Here is a 20818-nt window from a genome sequence, read left to right as displayed (position 1 = left end):
ACTTCTCTTACAAGTGATGGAACAAAAGACGATCCCGAATCAACTTACGTTCTGCCAATATGCTCGGCAACAGTTTCATTAGGGCGGCGTCCATCCCTCTGATGTGTCTGAACTAATATAAAGATGTTATCAACTCCTACAGCGAGGACTAAAAATGGAATGACTTCGATGATAATTAACGTGGCCGGTAGACCCACAAATCCAAATAATCCAATAGAGCAAGCCACAGATGCTAACACGATGAAGACACCTGAAAGAAGAAGGTTTGTGTCACTATGTTGGAAACTTGAAAAGTGTGTAATGGTCAGATGTTTTATTAACGAGACAAAATGATTTACCTCCGAGACCCAAAGTAATTTTGCTGTCAATAAGCAATCTACTACAGGAGTTCAACTGTCCCAAACTGATGGCAATGTAAGCAAACATGATGATGTAGGAAACAAGAATTGTGAGCACATCAGATTGAGATTCTCTATACAGCTCGTCTTCGATCGATCTTTCCGATGTAAATGAAATATCCATGTATGAAGGCATCGATGTTTTCGTCCAATTTTTCATCAAGTCAATATATTTCTTTTCCCATTCCATGGCCGGAGTGAGCTACAACAATGTACATAATTGCCCTATTAGTACCATCAATATTGTTAACGACTTGCTATCAAACATAACAAGAAGTGACATAATTTTTGTATTTGTTTCAAACATTAAGAGTTTATAAAACATTGCATAATCATACATAATTATCATCTTCTAAAATTCAATCTGAAGAGTGAATAAATAAAAACCAGTAATTTTCTTGCAAGGTTTAACTTATATCTTTACAATTACCTTTAATAACACATTGACCTTTTTGGAAGAAAAAAATATATTTTGGCAGTAATATGGAAATTTCGACATAAAAAAAGCTAACTCAAAAGGTCAGCGTTATTGTATGCTAAACTATCCAGACAGGAGATTGAACATCAAGATGTGGTAAAACCTTATCGGAATGGTAAATATTCAATGGATGGACATAAATCATTGTGGATAACATCTATTCAGACATTTAAATAACAAATCGACCAATTCCAGAATACCATTTGTGACATGATGAAATATTTCATGCCTCATTTATATTCTTAACAGTAAGAAAAGTACTCTTTATGATATTTTTTTTTTTTTTTTTATTCATTTAATATATTTACATTTTTATTTATAACATAATAACATTTGAATCATTTATACATATGTAGAACTTTTATATTTCGATTCGCTGTGCCTCTCCATAAAAGAGTCTGTGCTCTTGTGCTTGGAAAGGGACTTACACTCGTGGTTTAATGTTATATAATAAAAGATATAATAGTTTTTTTAATATATTTTTTTAAAGATTTAAATGTATAGAGCTTTAATTTTTTTCTTGAGGATTTTTATATCATCTATTTTTTTTATTTCTTTAGGGAGTTTATTGAAATGTTTGATTGCCAAATATTTGAAGTTTTGCTGAAATTGCTTGGTGTTGCATTTTGGAATAGAAAAATCGTTTGAGAATCTCGATGATAAATTCTTTGTTAAATTTAAATAGTTGTCACCCTTTAGTATTTGAAAAACTGCGGTTTTTTTATAAATGGATTCTATATTTGGGACTTGAAATTTTTTAAATAATAATTTTGTTGGAAATATGTTTTTTTTTTTCAAGATGACTTTAATTATGGTTTTCTGTACTATTTTCACTGAGTTCAGTATGTTGTTGTATGAGCCTCCCCATGCAATAATGCCATACTGTAGTAGTGAGTGAACGATAGCATAGTAAACTCTTTTTAGGTTGTCGATGGTTAGTATGTTTCGGATTCTAATGAATATATATATGCATTTTCTTATTCGTTTTACTAGTTCATTAATGTGACTATGGTATTTCAAATGTTGGTCTATTATAACACCTAGATATTTTATTTCTTTTTTTGGACATAAAACAGAACATAAGTTTTTGCAATTTGAATCCCTGCAGTCACCATTGTGAATTGTAATTTTTATATTTGTCGGTATTTTGAGTTTATGGATACAAAATGGGATAAAGAATGTTTTATCTGTATTTAGGGATAATAGATTATTGTCAAACCAGAATTTTAGGATTTTCATGTCCTTATTTGCGCGATCATTTACGGTATTCCAGTTGGGTCCGTTTATAACTATTGCGGTGTCGTCAGCATAGGATATTATGTTACCGCTGATGTTTTGGTGAAATATGTCGTTGACGTAGATGATAAATAGTAAAGGGCCTAAGACTGTACCCTGAGGTATACCGAAATTACTAGTAAGGGGTTGGCTATAGGCTTCATTGATTTTGACAATTTGGGTTCTTTCGAGAAGATAACTCTGGAAAAGTTTTAAGGCTTTACCCGTAATTCCGACAGATTTTAGTTTTAATAGAAGTTTATCATGAGAAATACTGTCGAAAGCTTTTCTTAGGTCGACAAAAATTCCTATACAGTTGAGTGATTTATCGAGAGAATCTTGGATGATGTATGATAGTTTGGCAATTGCATCTTGTGTGCTTCTTTTTTCCATGAATCCATATTGGTTTTCATTGATTATATTAAATTTATTTACATATGTGGACAGTCTTTTTTTAATGATTTTTTCAATGATTTTACCTATGTTTGATATGAGAGATATAGGTCGGTAATTTGTGACTGATTCTGGATTTCCAGATTTGTAGATGGGGATGATAATGGCTTTCTTGTAAATTGAAGGGAATATACCGGTTGTGAGGCTAAGGTTTATGATGTGTGTCAAAGGTTTAGAGATTTGTTTTTTTATGAATTTTAATGTATTAACATATATATATATATATTAAATAAACTTAATATGCATCATGAATTTATTCAACAAAGTCAATAGTCAAATGTTGGAGTGCAATAACACTAATTACAATATAAATACCTTGGTCTTGTTGTGGTAGTTGTTGACGATAAAGGTGAGGATAATGGCAGTAGCCTTTTCATATTGGGCTTCCTTGCTTAAGCCTTCTCCGGGAGCTAGGAACCCTCCCAACGCAACAGCAGGGTCTACAGGACCCCCGTACGGGGCCAAACACTCCGGGTTGTACGGATTTCTAATAGTAACAATAAGTGTCATTCATATAAACAATCATAATAGGAAATGTCACATGAATGGAACTCAAGACCAAATCAAGTATAGCAAATAAAGGCAAAGACCTCAGAGATTCTCAGTCATGGGAAAGCTAAGTATGAATGATATGTTTTGGTACAACCGGAAGCTAAACTCACTGTGTGCAGCTTTTAAAGTGGTCGAGGTAGTTGGTTTCGAAACCGTCTGGATCAACATCGGTAGAATCAAATATTTCCATATCGTCTTGGTAGTAGCCCCAAATCGACTGTAGTACACATTGCTCCAAGGTAGCAGGTCCCGTAATAGGGGAACTCAAAGGAGCGAAACAGATGTGCTCTAGTCCAGTATCGTCCGACTTTCCAATACCTACAAATTATCGCAGAATTAATGCTTAAACTTTCACCTATTTGTATCCTTTCAATATTTTAATTTGAGAGAATATTATTCAGTAACACATTCTTGCGAGAAGACTGTTTTTGCCTATTTGCGCAACTAGCAGATTAAAATGAAAAAATATTGTTCACAGTAAGTCTTAAACAGTAAAGAATACTGGTTTAGAAGGAAATAAATATTGGCATATATGTATGTATATATTAACAAATTATTTTTTTTACAATTTAGATAATAAACTTTAGCATAAAATTTAAATTTCTATTAAAATGGTACCATTAAAAAAATACATAAAATTTAAAATTGATCAAAACTGTAATATGATTTTTAGCTATACGCATAGTGTTTATAGCACAAATTCATACAAAATGTGTCACATCGATTGCCAAAGTACATAAGAAACTTACTTTTTATTTCTTCTTGTAAATCAAAAACCGTTTTTAAGAAAGTTTTATTGAATACCGGCCCAAAGGTAACGACTCCACTAGATGTAGTATGCTCAATATTAGGAAGGCCGACTGCTTTGATGATTATCATTTCGGTTCTATAAAACGGTTCAAAGTGAGAATCAAAGTATTCTCTTTCGAGGCGGGCCCTGGAGTTGGGTGCGGCCCAGAGCTCGACGGGATCTGTTGTAATCTTCATGTACTTGATGCCGTGACCCAATGCTGTAACCATGCAGAGACCTGGGAACAAAATAACTCATTATACCATATTGTGTGAAATAATCAATTGTAGTAATCAACCAGGTACATTGAATGACAATTACCGAAGAAGAGAACAGGCCAGGGGTTCTGCGCACATAGGGTCCCCCACCAGGTGAAGAACCTCTGCAAGGAGGCCTCCGTTCCGGCACCTAGCTTCTCCAGCGTGGAGGGCGGGGCCTCGTCTCTCCCCCTGGACACATCACCTGTACCCTCCTCACCCCTCACGCCATTAGGACAAGACAGCTCCTGCTCCGTGTCTGATGTAACACCTTAGGAAAATAAAAGAGAGAGGCTCATTTTTTAGATGGTAAAATGTAGTTTTGTCTTTTTTTTATATAATACAGTACAACCTACAGTATTCGGACCTCGGTAATCCGAATTTCAATAATACTGGTCAACAGTAATTTAGTTAAATGGATAAGTGTAGATATTTATTATGTATTTTGCTGCTACAAAGCCGAATTCAACCGCAAAAGTTTAGTTCAACCAGGCTCAGTTTTTTGGAGTTATACATATGTTTAAAAAAAATACACATTTCACAGATAGCAAGTGTCTAGTTTGATGTAACTCTATTTGCTTGCAGTTTTATTAAAAGAAGGTGCTCGCAAATGTATGAAAATATAGATTGTAATAAATATCAATTATTGCCAGACCTGGCAAAACAAGTCTTGCGAACTTGATAATCTTGGTACGTCGTTCACGTGTATCACATCTATTCAATTTTGATGTGCGTGTCGAGTTAGAAATGTGTTTAAATTAATTAATGGCGAATTAATCGTCTTTACTTTGAGTTCAAGTGCAAAATTGTGAAAACCATCCAAATAATTTATGTTATGGGTATGGTGAACTAACTTTGAAGTCGCAAAGAAGGAGTATTATTCCCTGGATAAAAAAGGCATATGAACTTTATTTCAGGTGACACATTGGTGATCGGGACAAATCTTGGGCCCCTCATATTTGCTGTGCATCTTGTGTAACATTTCTCAGTAGTTGGCTAAACGAGAAGTACGAAATATGCCATTTGTAATTCCAATAGTATGGAGAGAACCAAAAGACCATTCTACAGCCTAAAAGAAATCTGATACCTGGACTAAAAAAGTAACTTGTAAAAATAATAAAGCTCTAGGATGTAACAAGTCCCGTAAAATACATTCTTCATGGACTTCTTTCCTGGAAATCTCGACACTGAGTGATGAACATGGTAAGCTATTCTACCAAGATATTTCCACAATGGAAAAACATTGTCAGGGAAAATGGAATTTAAATAGGCTTGCAGATCATTGCTGGATAATAAAAAGGGATGTTTCTCAAGCAAAATAAAATATTATAGACATTTAAGCGACAACAATAAGCTGATGTATGTTCGAAAGTGAAATGAAAATGGGAATTTTATAAAGTGAATAGGGGCCGGTCTCGAACATGCATAAATACTGTAATGGTGTGATGTAAAATGTGAGCAAAAATAAAACAAGAGCGGTGAAATGATACAGGTAGTAATATTAAACAGATTTACGCAAATACATATCATACATGCGTCGACGAGTACTTAGTGGCAGTAAATGGTGTGAGTGAGTTAGTAGTGTAAAATTGTAACCGTACTGGATCTATGCGAGTGCAGGGGTGAAGTCTCGGGTATTGGGGCCCCAGTGAGGTGGCGCCCAGCAGCCTCCACAGCTCCGCCCCTCAGCCACCCTACAACACACCCGTATCATGCGACCGCTGCCACCATACTACATTTTACTGTACCCCACTCTTAATCAACGCCTTACAAAAATAACTGTGTTTTGTCCAAAAATATATTCAAATCAATAACAGGAACACATTTCCAACACAAATTTAATAGACTGCCGTTTATTTGAAGTAAAATATAAATTTGTGTTTGTAAAATAGAACAAATAGATTTCTATTTTCAATGAAAATATTTAGTAGTTTTACTAAAAATAAGTTAATACTATGCAAATTAAACTGCATTAAGAAATTAATCATACCATTACTTTTTTTTAATGGATTTAATTAAACATAATATATTTTTTTAAAGTAAAATTCTAATCATTCTTGGAAGAAAACACAGTACATTTACAGAAAGGGCCACGAAAGAACATTTGTAAAATGTAGTATCATGCTGAATTATATAAGATATTGTATAATTCAGCATGAAATAACATTTTCCAAATAGTTAAAAACTCACACATTGATAATTAATTTTAAAAAGATTAATAATTTTAGTAAAGCTCAACCAGAAATATTCCATACTTTACAATGACGTTGGTAGCATTTCTCTTTTCCATTTTGCAACATAATGCATAGTTGTAAATTTAGGGTTAAACGTCAGTCAGAATATTGTCTTGTCGTATACAGTGTAATTCTTCCTACTTTTTCCAGGATCTCGAAATGTTTTACAAATACCACACTAAATTGTCATGGTTAGATTAAATTATTTTAGGCAACAATTTTATTAATAAAAATTATGAATGATTGAAGTTTTACACAAGTCATAGATGTTAAATTTACATTAACAGGATCGAGTTGCTATTTAAGCTTATCATAGATGCAGTTTTAAAAGTGGTATACCTTGATAACTGTTATAACTTGAAATAAGAAATAAGTTCTAACAAAAATCTGCAACATGGCAAAGTTCTTTATATTAATGGTGTAGCTTTAAATATTCAATCAAAGTGTAATTGATAATTAATTACATTGAAATACACCACCTTATACCGAGGAAAATGAAAATACTGATTCCTACTTTCAAGAATACATAATGAAGGTTTTACTTTATTATAAATACCACACAAAAACACTGCTTTACAAATGGTTCTTGAATGAGAATAAATAAAATAGTGCCAAGTTATTAGGAAACTCCTGAAATTCCAATAAAAAATTGTTTCAAATACTGAATCAGATAAACCTTTTTCATTTGCAAATTTGCATTACATTCATTTTTATTAAATAGTGCTGTCTAACATTTAAAAGTTATAATAATTATTTTTATGTACCTACACTCATTTCTATAAAAAGATAAATGAGTGCATATTTATATTTTTTTGTTTGTAAAAACAAAAACTATTACATAATATATTATTTTTGGGGAGAATCAATATTTCTTGGGCAATCCTCTGAGGTGCATGCTCAATCTTCAATACCAAATCACCTAAAGCAGTACTTTACACACTGTGGTGCAGATAAAAGGAAAAAATAAAACAAAACAAATTCATGGGTCGTGCAATTGCAATATCTCAAAGTTCTACATATTGAAATACCAGATAAATTCCTACCTTTATATAGTAAAGAAAGAAAAAGTTGTAGAAGAAATTAGCGAATTGAATTTGATGTATAGAAAAACAAATGAGTAATATAAAATATACAAAATCCAGGATTCGTATACTATGTTAAATTTTATTTTAGAAGCAACGGAAAGTAAAGAATAATTAGTCTCAAAATAGAAAAAAAAGTAATATCTATTATACCAAGTATTCCATATTATATAAATCCATTTTGCTACAAATGTACAGATAACAAAATATTACTTAACACTGACTGCCAGTGTCGGCCACCGGTGACCGACACAAGGCATTTTAATTGCGCCTCGTCAGCCACCGGAGGCTGACACTTTGTACCTTATATCGTCATATAAAGTCAGTGTTAACGAACTTTTTTGCTAAATGCAAAAGAAACAATACGTTTTATTTGTATTAGTCATTTGAGTCTAATCATTTCTATTACAAATAGTAGTAAAAATAAATATCAAGTGAACTAAAAAAAAAAACCAACAAACAAAATTATCAACCCAAAAAAATGAAGTAATTGTCATTACAAAATAAAATAAAAAAGTAAAAATAAAGTCACAAGGGAAATTTAAACATGAGATGGCAAGTAAAAAAACTAATTCTCAAAATAACAATCATAAGAGGCCGTACCAATAATCCCATAATAGTCCGGAATATAAAAACTTACCGACTGTGTTGTTGGGCGAGGGCGAACAGCAGAACACACCGGACACGAAGAGCAAAGAGCCCAGGAAGAAGAGGAGCAACATGACAAGAGCGTAACCGTCCATGCCCAGGATGGTGAAGGGAGTGGGTGCGGGGGGGGTCGGGGGGGCCACAGGGCACGAGGACTCGCAGTCCAGACATGCACATGCCGTGCCGTTCTGTAACACAAACCTACCGTGAGCAAACCAAACAATTCCGGTACAGGTGGTTGGAATGCTTGCACCCAAAATATCTCCCACTTATTGCCATAATCTTATGGATCATACAATACACTATTTTTCATGTTATCTGCGGTTAGGTATTTAACGTCTGAGTAAAATTACTTACACTCCAAGTATGATCGATGTTACAAATTTTATACACACCAATTTTATATGATTAACCACTTCCTACTCACAGAAATATGTAAATAAAATTATCATTTTATTTCTTATTTAAAGAGTTTTCATAATTTAAAAGTTATCAAGTTCAAAAAAATATGTAAAAAACATTTAAAAAATTAGGAGGTGTAACTCTAATAAATTTTTTTAAAAATTGCCCGTTCAGCACCGTACATAGTATGTGTATAAATAGTATTAACTCTTCTTTAAAAAAATAAAGAATAAGAGATTCAATGTGAGAGAGGGAGCATCTTATCAGAAACAGAAAAATCACATTCATTTCGTAACACGTTTTTATGCACACTCATTTAAAAAATATATTGATGAAAACAGTAATGATATTGCAAAATATAAGAGCATTAAAATTTGCATGGCAAATAAATGTAAATTTTATTCAGTTATATGTCCAAATTTTTTAGTGTTAAATGCATAGATGGATGTCCATAGAAAAAATATCAGATGAATATCTTTGAAAACCCTCATAAACACCTTCTGGGCACGTAAAAAGAGATGAGTACCCATAGATAAATAGCTGATAAATTTATATAAGCACTGGCATGAATTCTCACTACCCGAGTTGAAGTTGGGTACAGCTTTATGCCAAGCAATGTATGAAATAGCTAATGAGCAAGCATTGTGAATTGGGATATTCATAATAATGAAGCGATAATTCTGGCCGCTCAATTATCAGGAAGAAAAATGGATTCACAGTGTTCACATGTCGCTCACTCCTTTCAAGAACGTCATAAATCAAAAATTGTCAATTTTCAGATGTGCATGTTTTTGGAATGCCCAGAAAATGTACTACATCCCAGCAAAAGAGGCATATTTTTAACTTAATATTTACCCGCTACAGGGCAAAAAGTGTTGTTTTTGCATTTTGATGAAAAGGTATTGTTTAATTATTTTTTTAAATAAACTAGTTATTTTTCAAATGGAGAAAAAACTTTCAGGTTTAACCTAAAAAGATCTGTTGCACAGTAAAAAGTTCAATAAGTGGCTTGATATTTATTTTTAAAACATTGTTTTATATTTTCAAACTTTAAAAACGTTCTCCTGAAAAATCAAGTTTTTTGATTTATGACGTCCTTGAAAGGAGTGAGCTATGTATGACTTACATTAACGGCAGTGCTGCAGGGCAGTACAGGCAGGTTGGCTGGCGTCATGTCGCCTACTGGAGAGTCGGTGCTAATGTAGGTTATTTGGAAGGGCACATAAGGATTGTTAGCCGCGTCCCCCATGAAGTGGAACCAGCGCTCCGACGTACAGCGAGAAGCCCCCCACGCTCCGCACATCATGTCTAAAGCCAACTGTCCTGTAGAAGGCACTTGGACCTGAAATACATTATCCAATAATTCATCAGCCACATTTAATTTTGTTGTCATATTATTAAAGGTTTTTCTACATCACAAGTATTGTATAATATCATTTGTTCCGATTTTTTTATTCCTGGGGAGAGCAAGGCGTCATTTAAAAGATTTTTCTATGCTGAAATTGAAATTTTCCCCAGGTTTGGCCAGATAACTAACATCGTGGAATTATTTAAATGGCTATTAGTAAAAAAAAATTGTCAGATCCTTGTCATATCAGATTTCAAGGAAAAGGGGGTGAAACAAGTGTGCGTTAATTCAATGAATAAATATTACCTGTTTGCAGGAATCAAAGGTTCCATTCATGTATGTTTGGGATAGATAAACTTCCAAGGATGTTACAACTTCACCTGTAAAATAAAGCAAAATTATTAAGTTGTTATATTTTAACATATTTGGGACGGGTGTTTTTTACGCCTGCGGACTGCTGGCAACGGGATTTGATAATTGTGTTCATATAGTTAAGACCTTCAAAAAGAGATTGGTACATAAGCAGCATACATTGGCCGGCGCAGAAGGTAAAAATACCCTTCCCGTCATTAAGCATCAATCGACCAAATGGGTAGAAACAGGGACTTTTCCCGTCCTTAAGAGTGTTAATAATAGATATTCATAATTGTACTGATTTCCTTTTTAAAGAGTATTATCTTTATAGGAAACTATGTAATACTTGAAAAAGAAACTCACTGACGAAGCTAGAACTGAAAAATAAAAATATAATACTAATATAAACAAAACATTTAAGTAAATTCATTTCATAAATCAAAATAGACACTGTAGCGCAGGTGAGTAGATGCAAAACTGGCATCAAGGGTTTGATTCACACCAATTGCAAAATAAATTGAAACAAGGTTTAGGTGTTGTGACATTTCATACATTCTTTTCTCGCACCTGCAGACAAGACTAAAAGTATTAAAAAAATATTTTTAGAATGTTACTCTATTCAATTTTATTTTTTTTAAACATAGATTGTTATAACAAAATTTATTTATTTATGACGTAAATCACTGTACTCAACATAATTTTTTTTGCTGTGACTACGCACACTTGAATATTCCTACATACGTCAAAATGCGAGATTATTCAAATGATAAGTTAAATTTAAAAATTAGCATTCGAGCCATAGTACTATTAAAATATTTTATTACCATATTTTACTGACTATAAGGCGCGACAAACTAAAATAACATTTATATTATTAGATTGCAAAGCCAGACTAAAAAAAACCTTTAAAAAATTTTTAGGGGCTTTTGTGGAATGCTTGCCGGAGTGGAGGAGGGAGTGTTCGCCTCGGAAAACATTGCATTACACAACTGTCATATGTGTTTGTGAACTACAAATGAATGTGTTATGTTATTTAGTGGACAAAATTTTTTTATTGCACGATTCCCATCACTGCAATGTTGCCAGATAGATATAGGTTTCCCTCAGTATCGAATATATAGCCATTTTGAAGACTGGCAGGAATTTTAAATCAAACACTAAATATTTTTATATCAATTTCGAGTATATTAATACGCATCTGAATTTTGGAGGCAATTTTAAGTCCGTAAAGTATGGTACATTCTAAAAATAATTTTTTTAAATGAATCAGAAAAGGTCTTTCGACAAAAATTGCTGCCAGATTACATCTCTGGCCAAAAATATTGATTTTTGGTGTTGGCCCAACGGTAATATAAAGTTTTATATATATTCCTAATTTTTACACCTCAGTTTAATTTAGATCACTAATACAATTATTAAATTCAGGAATTTAATGAATTGTTGAAATCTATCCATTCATTTGAATAACATATAACTATTATTATTTTGTTTGTAAATAAAAATTAGACTTGATACTGGAAGAAAGATCCTCTCGCTGGGTGACTGCCAAATAAAACACACAAAAAAATGTTAACCCTACATATTTTTTCTTAAATGGACGAATTAATTGAATAACTGGACTAATATTGGATTACTTCAGTCATCCTATTGCTAGTCAGTAGCTACATGAAGGAAAATATGAAACATACATCACAACACACAAAACCAGGCTTTAAGAAAATACATCAAAATTAATAAAAAGAATCACAGCTGCAAATTCAGTTTCGCTGTCGAGGGTCTCCGAAATACTACGATTTTATCATATTTCAAAATAAAAATTAATTGAATAAGATTGTTTGCGGCACCCTTGGTGGTGTTCTTGGTCCCCACAACTTTGATGAAATCCGATTGCACGGGCGAGCAGGTGAGGGCGCACAGATGGTGAGCAAAGTTGTCCATGCAGGTGGGACAGCGCTTGAGGAAGTTGGCGGCAATCTGTACACTGTTTCCAAAGGCTTCCACCTGCTGGGCACTGCAGCACGTGCGCACCTCCCCGTCTTGCTTCACCATCAGCTCTGGGCACCATTCTTGCATCGTTTTCTAAACAAAATGCAAATGACATTTGTCAACCATACCGATATAACGCCTTCTTCGCAACAACTGTCAATTCTCTGCTGTCCATCATAAAGGTCAGCGTATAAGTGTCATCTACTTGTAGCACCATGACATAAGACAGAAGATGGTTTTTACTAGCCATTCATTTCAAAACTGAGTCGGTGGAACAGAATCTGCTCGTTGAGCATGGATTCACCACATTTATAGTATGATTAACCGCTTCAAGTCTCTAATGCAGTGGTTCTTAACCTGGGTTCGATCGAACCCCAGGGGTTCGGTGAGTCAGTCTCCAGGGTTTGGCGGAGCTCAAAACATACACTCGACTTATTGTAGGATATTATGAAAAGTGATACAACATACAATATATTCATTTATCCAGTAGATCAAGTATATTATTTGAAAGGAATAAATCAATCTAGCAATAATTTTTTTCCATTAAGGGTTCTGTCAACGCGCACATGCAACTGGTGGGGTTTGGTACCTCCAACATGGTTAAGAACAACTGCTCTGATGGATATTATTGAGAAAACCTAAAACGGTGAACTAATGAAACTAAATTATTTTTGTAGTCTATTTATTGTTTATTTATTATGAATAGATAAGCATTACTATGGAATAGAGATACTAGATAGAAATTATGTCGTTCCTAGACTTTGGCTATCAGTTTGCCTTATGAGGAGTGACTTATCCTTTAAAAATAAAATTCTAAATAATAGTTTTAAACGTAATCTGTAAATGATTAATAGTTTATTCCCTCAACTCTATGAATCACACTATAGCATAAATGAAATTATTAATACGTTTATAATACCTACAGCGTATAATACTTTTATACCATTTTATTTGAAAACTTTTCAGCAATAACTTTCAGCTTTAAATACTACATTGACATTGCGCCTTCTTATTCATCCTGGAATTCAATTACTGTTTATCAAGAGCTGAACAATTCATGCATTGATATGTCGGTGGCATCATTAATCATACATATTATTTTCAATTGTCCAATTTATTAACAACGTAGGTGTGCCCAGACAGCGAGAAATGTAACCAGACAAGATATATATATTGTCAAGTTTTTTTTTCCAGGTAGTAAAATTGAATCATATATTTTCAAATCAAGAAAATTATAGATTTACATGTAACAAATAAGTAAATACATTTTATGGCAAAAAATTATAACTACTAAATAGTTTACTAAGTAGAATTTCATATTAACACATTGATTCATCAGTCAGGACGATTCGCGTTTTATTGGTGTTTTTTTTTTTTTTTTTAATATTTATTTTACAATATTTTTAACCTTGTTTTTAAAACATCTTCGAAAGTTTTTGATGTTTTGAGATTCACCATATCTGGCAGGGTGTGAGGCATATGTTGTTACATATTTCAATGTTTGAAAAATTTATGCGTAAAATAATAAAATAAAAAAATTGTTTTATATTATTTTAGAAGCATTGTGAAATCTAAAAAATCAATCTTCCGCTCAAAGGTGTCATACCCTTGTAAAACTTATTTTTTGGTGACGTTTATAAATATTTATATTTTTTGTAAAATAAACAACAACTTGCTGGACATTACAGAATATGTAACTTTCGCTGATATTGTCATTTTTGGAATAATGCCAGGCACTCCAAATTGGCCAAAATTGTTCAGAAATTGCACAGTTAAGGAAAAGTACAATCGTAATTCTGACCCGGCACAGTGTAGTGTTCCCAGGTTGTAGTTACCACTTTGAATTATTAGTTACGATGTGGTATTTTGTGCCTTCATTCAATATTTTATTGGTGTGTTCTTCAAACTAAGAGCGAATAATAAAAAAGAAGAAAAAAAAACACATGTCCCACATCCTACAGACAATTAAGAAAGAAACGTATTTTTATGTCCCAACAGCAAAGTGTTCAAATAAAATAACATTTAATAATTTATTAGGATCACTTAATTTATATAGAGTGAAAAAATATTTAACTCACAAATGCTTCCTTTGGTAAAATCTTAGGTGGACCATTGTATACACAATTTTTTGGTTTTCCATTTTCTTTTAGGCATTCATCATACCAAATACAATGGCCTTCTGCTGCTGATACCTGTAACAAACCAGACAAAGACACATCATTTCCAAATCCACATTATACAAAAAATAAATCACTACACTTGCAAGTACACAAGTCACTTTTCAAATAAGAAATTTATGTAAAAAATAAAAACTTTCATGGTTTAAAAAAAAAGCAACATTTAAAATTTATACATCATTCGATTGAATGGTCAGAAAACTCCAAGTTGCAGTTATAGTTTTTCATAAATGGGAAAAAAAAGTTATGTGGAATTATTTTATTTTTAATTGTAGTAGTACCCCTGTATTATCCATCAATATAATTAGAACATGACTAAATAATACATTATTATCACATAAAATATAATTCGTTAACAACTGATATCAAAATTATAATGTACTCTCTGCCTCCGTAGTGCAGTGGTTAGTATGTTTGGCTACAGTTTATGATCTCCTAGATTCGATTCCCTGGGGTGTGGAAAAATAGTGAAATTTTCAGTAAATTTATTTAATCTTATTCTGGAAGAGCAGGACTGATCATCTTGCCATCATTTTATTAACAATTAAGTTAATGCTAAGTAATACTAATCCGGTGTCCACCTGATCTTCATAAGATGGGGAATGATATATCATACATACCACGCCCTATCAAATGCCTTTTTATTTTAAAAATACAAATCAGGCAATTTTTTAAAAATTATTGTACACATTAAGTTGTCAGTATGAAATTGATGTACTTGTTGTTGAAATGCTGTTGCGAGTGAATGTAGCAAGGACAGTGCTAAAAAGGTAGGAGTAACATTCCTCAGGTACGTGTATTTTCATTTCATGAAAACAACTGCTAAGAATGGCTTCTATGTGTACATTCGTACAAACAAACAAAACATTATCTCCAATGAAGCGAAGCAATGCCCGTCAATGTACAAATAAGTTTTATATTACATTTTTCATATCATCATACTGAATTTTTACTATCTACCTGTATAAAAACATATTGGAGAAATGTATTCCATTAAGGTTACTCAATTAAACTAAGGTTTTAATTAAACTCAATCAAACTAAGGGTTTCTCAATTTTTTTGTATTTTCACAACAAGGTTGTGAAAATACAATAGACAAAAGTTTTTGAGCGTAAAAAAATTATACAGGTAAAATACAATACTTTAATATATGCATAAATCATACATCAAATACTTTTTTTGTAATGTTTTGCTGGTTCTTCCAAATGAAATTATACATAATACGAATGTGGTTGTGTACAAAGGAATCTAAATATTAATTTAACTAATGGTAGATTTCGATTAATGCTTTTGAATTTGTGGCATCTCGCCTGACTGAAGTTCTGACAAATGGGGGGGGACTTCACATCCCCTTTCAACTCATCATTGCCGCTAACTTCAATTGGTTTCGCATAAACTGTCATCTCTATAGTAAATTACTCTATGAAAATGGGTAAGGAATTGATCCAAAAGAAAAAAAGTATAATTGTTTCAAACTCCCTTCGCTTTCATTTGGATGCTTATATAAATGCTATATACCAGGGGTTCCCAAAGTGTGCGCTGCGGCACCCTGGTAAGCCATAGAAAGTAAAGAAGGGCGCCATGAGTCGATCCTCTATCATTAACCGAAACCACAAATATTTTCTTTTTTGTTATTCTCTGTTTCAATTCTGAATTCTTATAAATATAATTAAACTCAATTTCATATTGTTGATGTTTTAATTTTTGTGCCTATCTACCTAACTACTTTTATTGTAGGTACGTACCTATTTCTTTCTACTATAATATATACAGGATCTTTCATTAAGTGCTTTCTATCCTTATATTTCAATAAAACAAAGTGTGCGTCAGAGATGTAGCATCAACAATATGGTCGCTATTAACTGTGAAGATTTGAAAGTCTTTATTGAAAGACCCTATATATATAAATATATATATAGGGTCACTTTGTCTACTCCAAATAGCTTACTAATGTAGAGCGCCGTGACAAAATACTAAGCTTGTAAATGCGCCGCTGGCTGAAAAAGATTGGGAACCCCTGCTATATACAGAATACTGAATGAAGAATTTGTGAGTAGAGAATGCAATTAAAGCTTGGTAGCATACACAAGAACCCACATTACAAGAATTCCATGTCTGAAGACTTTTAATACTGAGTCTTATCAGAAATGGTGTCAAGATTCACATAAAAACTGATACCGTTTTGCACTCAAGTGTTTATGGGATTCCATAAGGCGATAAAAGCCGAGTATATTTCAAGGAAGGGTTGCTTATATTAGGTTTGTAAGGAGTCAATAAAATGTACACACACACAAGCCATTTTCTATACAAGTAGCCATACTATTGACCTGACCAAGATCTTGTGTTAAAAAGTAATAATGAGATGTTTACATAAAAGTGCCAAATTTATTAGTATTCATAATATAACTGGTAACTGTATCCACTAGCAGATACTGTAAACAAATTGAATAATGTGAATGTTGAATACGTTGGTGAGTTTCCAATGGTGGCATACACACACACACACACACAACATGCAACATATTTTTACTATTTTATGACATCTCATCAAAGATGAAGAAGAATATGGAAGTCTGGGCATTTACGGGGCTGACGACCGTCATAGGCTGGTTTAAGTGATCACTTTACACACGTGTAACATTCACCGATTCTACCCATTATTGACAACCACACTACTCAAGTTCTTGGAAGTTCTATATATATGAACCAATTTAGAAACCTTGTTCTTGAATCACTAGAACTTCACTAGAGACATCGATTGGTGAGATGTAAAGAAGCTTTTTACTAAGCAGAACTCTTATATTAGTATGTGAGGTCCGAATCCTGGATTATAATCACACACATGAGAAACGCCAGAAAATACCATTTTTATTTTTATTATTTAAGCTTATAATTGGAGCAGATAATTTATTTACAACATTTTGAGTGTGTCCAAATACTTGTTCACAAAATCTAACTAACTGAAAATAACTCCTGTAATTAGAGATAATCCAGATTTTGTGAACAAGTATTTGGACACACTCAAAATGTTGTCAACATATTTATGGTTATAGTAACCGTATGTTACAGTTATAGTTCACTAGTCGAATACCTGGCAGTAAGTACAGAGATAATTAACAATTTTAAAAAGCGCAGGACTGATCACCTCGCTTTCATACAGTCAACGATCAAGATGATACGTTGCAGTGCCCTATGCACCATTGAATAAGATGCAGATAAGGGCTAGAGGAAGAAGACTTTATTTTCAAGACAAATAAAAACATACACTGTTAATTCGAAACTATTTTGAGGCAATCCAAAGCACCTTGCGAAATAAGGAAACAAATTGTGGCAGAGTAGGGTCAAACCTGAAACCTCCGGCCAAAGCCGCGGACCACAACCTGACTCATAATTTGTGTAAAAGGAGACATTCCATACAAAATATTTTATGTTTTACTGAAATAATATCGTTATAATTTATTATAATGTGTAATAAAAAACTATGTTCTTCATTCACAAGGACAGCAGAAGGTATAATGTTCATTATTGCAATGGTTGCCAACGAGTGTTGCTTTTTTTTAAAATGATGACAGTCATGTAACTAAATATTGGTATTTGATAATTACAATACAAATTTTGTTGAAGATTTCCATTCGATCTTCTTCAGAATATTATGGCATTTATCCAGCAAAAATCGGTTTCAACTATTAGTATTTTGCCCAACAAATATAATTTGCATAATGTATCAAATCAGTTAATAATGAGAATATAAAGTTGGTAAAAATATAATTAGATATTCCTTGAAAGTATTCATATATTTTTCAATAAATGTCAACATCCTATGGTATGGGAACATCACAAACATTTACAAATAGATTATGACAATCATAAAATCATCTTTGGCATTAATTACATGATGGCACAAGGATTCATCTTTTAAGTACTAATATTATTTGTGATATAGATAGAGAGCATTGGACTGAAAAAGTTTAGGAACCACTAATATAATCAAATATTTTTTTTAAAAAATCACAATTTGGACACTGATGACTAGGTTATCATTATTACCGGATCAAAAAAATCTCATATAAATGGGTATATAAAAACAGATAATCTAAAATAATAATAAACCATAATAATTCAAACAATAAAATAAATGATTTTAAAATACTGGATGTGTTGAACATGTGACCCTGAGTTGACATCAAGAGAGCATGACTAATGACCTTAAATCCATGTAATTTACAAATACAGATAACAAAGATCAATTCAATGTGGCACCATATGCACCATATTGTGGCTTAAGGCAAAACTAGAAAGGATGATACTATAAATTATGGTAAAAAATTGCTTTTAATTGTTAGTAAAAATGTTATTTAATTTTTATTGAATGGCATGAGTCAATAAGGATTTTTAAGCAATTGGATGATGATTCACAGTTACAATATAGTACTTCAACCAACAACAGATTGTAGCATGACTTATTAAGTAAAAAAAAACATTGTTTTAGCCCTTTAACCTTCTTCTTGTGCTGAACTAAGTATGTATGGTGTCTAGTACTAAAAGCCAAATGGCAACCGGTGGTGTCATTTGGTAGAATATAGTATTTAATACAACCTTTATGGAATTTATTAGAGAATTATCTCATTACAGGCCGAATAATGTCTTCAAACATTTTTAATTTATTAACAAAATTCACCAAAATGTCATATTTATCCTCCTAATGTACTTAGTGAAAGACAGACAACAGTTTTTTTTCTTCAAAAATAATTAATTTGACTTTATTTTGTAATGTATAAATTTTTTATTTTATTTTTCATCAAAATTCTTCATAATAAAATATATTTCCAAGAATACGACCCGAAAATTTCATATTTGTGAATTTGAACGCCATATTTTATAGAGAAATCTGTGATTCATGCTTTACAAAATTAGTAAGAAATTTAATCTTATGTATTTTGCATGTTCTCTATCTGTATTACGAAAAAATATACACATATATGCGCACTTAATGAAATAGTCACGGATATAACAGGTATCAATTTAAAACAATTCAATAAATAATTATTATTGTGTGCACGTTCCGTGCATCAGCTATAATATCGTAATATTGTAACAAAGGTTAAACTTCTTAATTTGATATAAGCTATCATTTAAAACCAGCACCTGCAACCTTATCACAATAATATAGCAACATGTTAATTTAGAACCTTGAAATGGGTAAAATAATAAATCGTGCGTAAGTATGTCAAATTAAATTGTAGTATTATTTTCATGTCCATTAAGGAAATGATACGATTGACCGATTTTATATATTATCGTGTGGCTTCAGAGCCGTGCGAAAAACACGAATGCGACAGTGATTAATTTTGAGGGAAAACAGGAACTACAATAAACAAGGGTGGGTAGGCTAGAATTCCAAGAACGCAAATTGATGAATTGTGCAAAAGACGTGTTTAATACGACATAAAGTTACATACCTTGAATGTGATGCAAGAACAAATTAATACGAAGCATATTCGCAGCACAGAAACACTCAACCTTGGATATGTTATGTCGGAATTATGGTGAGCCATTTTCACCGAAGATAATTCTGACACTTCGAAAACGGCTATTATACGGCATTAAAATTAATAAAATATCAGAAAATCATTTGGACGGTGATGTTAATAAAATTTATAACTACTTAAACTAATCGATAAAACGGAATTAGCTAAATGATTATCTCACTAGACACAACGACACAATGAGTAAAATGTCTATTGATGAATCACAAATCGACTGAATCGGTTGAAACACAAACACACGACCAACATCAACCAATCACAACGATATTCTAATTCAATACAACCACACATATACAAATACTTACACAGATATTACCAGAGACAATATAAATGTGTAACCGTAGACAAAACTAAAAATATCCGCTCTCCTGGAGTGCCTACCCATCCATGAAAATTAGAACTCTACCCCTCGTTCCATTCTTCGCAACTGAATTCTTAAATAACCTTTCCAAGGTTGTCTGTTTCTCTCTTTTCTTCAGCACCTGCCGGAAATAACGGGCAAGGGTGTCATAGAAGAGATCATTGATCCTGTTGGCGTTTAGCTGAGTTAGTAAATTCTTAAACATCTCCCCATTTCACCAAGATGTATTTGATGGCAGCAATTGAGATTGGTTAATTTGATTGCTCTCCTCATTGTCAGATAAGGCTTCCCTTTGAGCTATCGTATTGCTGGACTAGTAGTGCTTGGAGCTCTTCAGTTGTCAGCTCCAACGTATCCTACTGCTGCGTGTAACCTTGGAGGGCTAGAGCAGTAAAAAATATGATACAGTTTGTTGTGTGAGTCGCATAATGGACGAACAGAAAGTTTGTTGTGAGCAACAATCGTCATGCGAGACAT

General features: G+C 32.6%; 1 protein-coding gene across 4 annotated transcripts in view; it reads right to left on the bottom strand.

The window, feature by feature from the left end:
• The window catches only part of LOC148304189 (NPC intracellular cholesterol transporter 1-like), a 34116-nt gene extending 13860 nt beyond the window's left edge, over positions 1 to 20256 (bottom strand). For 3 of the 4 annotated variants that reach the window (XM_088268744.1, XM_088268742.1, XM_088268743.1), the window contains exons 1-13: positions 19894 to 20256; positions 14336 to 14449; positions 12116 to 12350; positions 10224 to 10297; positions 9696 to 9911; positions 8160 to 8355; positions 5805 to 5897; positions 4268 to 4474; positions 3906 to 4184; positions 3267 to 3474; positions 2920 to 3091; positions 339 to 600; positions 49 to 250 (exon numbers count right to left, since the gene is read on the bottom strand). In XM_088268744.1, the coding sequence (XP_088124870.1) occupies positions 49 to 250; positions 339 to 600; positions 2920 to 3091; positions 3267 to 3474; positions 3906 to 4184; positions 4268 to 4474; positions 5805 to 5897; positions 8160 to 8355; positions 9696 to 9911; positions 10224 to 10297; positions 12116 to 12350; positions 14336 to 14449; positions 19894 to 19989 (2354 nt within the window). In that variant the 5' untranslated portion in view covers positions 19990 to 20256. The remainder of the gene's footprint in view (positions 1 to 48; positions 251 to 338; positions 601 to 2919; positions 3092 to 3266; positions 3475 to 3905; positions 4185 to 4267; positions 4475 to 5804; positions 5898 to 8159; positions 8356 to 9695; positions 9912 to 10223; positions 10298 to 12115; positions 12351 to 14335; positions 14450 to 19893) is intronic. The other variant, XM_088268745.1, reaches the window with a different exon arrangement.
• Positions 20257 to 20818: the final 562 nt, after the last annotated feature.

The sequence above is a fragment of the Brachycentrus maculatus genome, unplaced genomic scaffold (assembly GCF_059751285.1).
Source record: "Brachycentrus maculatus isolate JH-2025_06_01 unplaced genomic scaffold, ASM5975128v1 h1tg000326l, whole genome shotgun sequence".
In the NCBI taxonomy this organism is placed as follows: Eukaryota; Metazoa; Arthropoda; class Insecta; order Trichoptera; family Brachycentridae; genus Brachycentrus; species Brachycentrus maculatus.
This window is presented reverse-complemented; position numbering and strand designations above follow the sequence as displayed.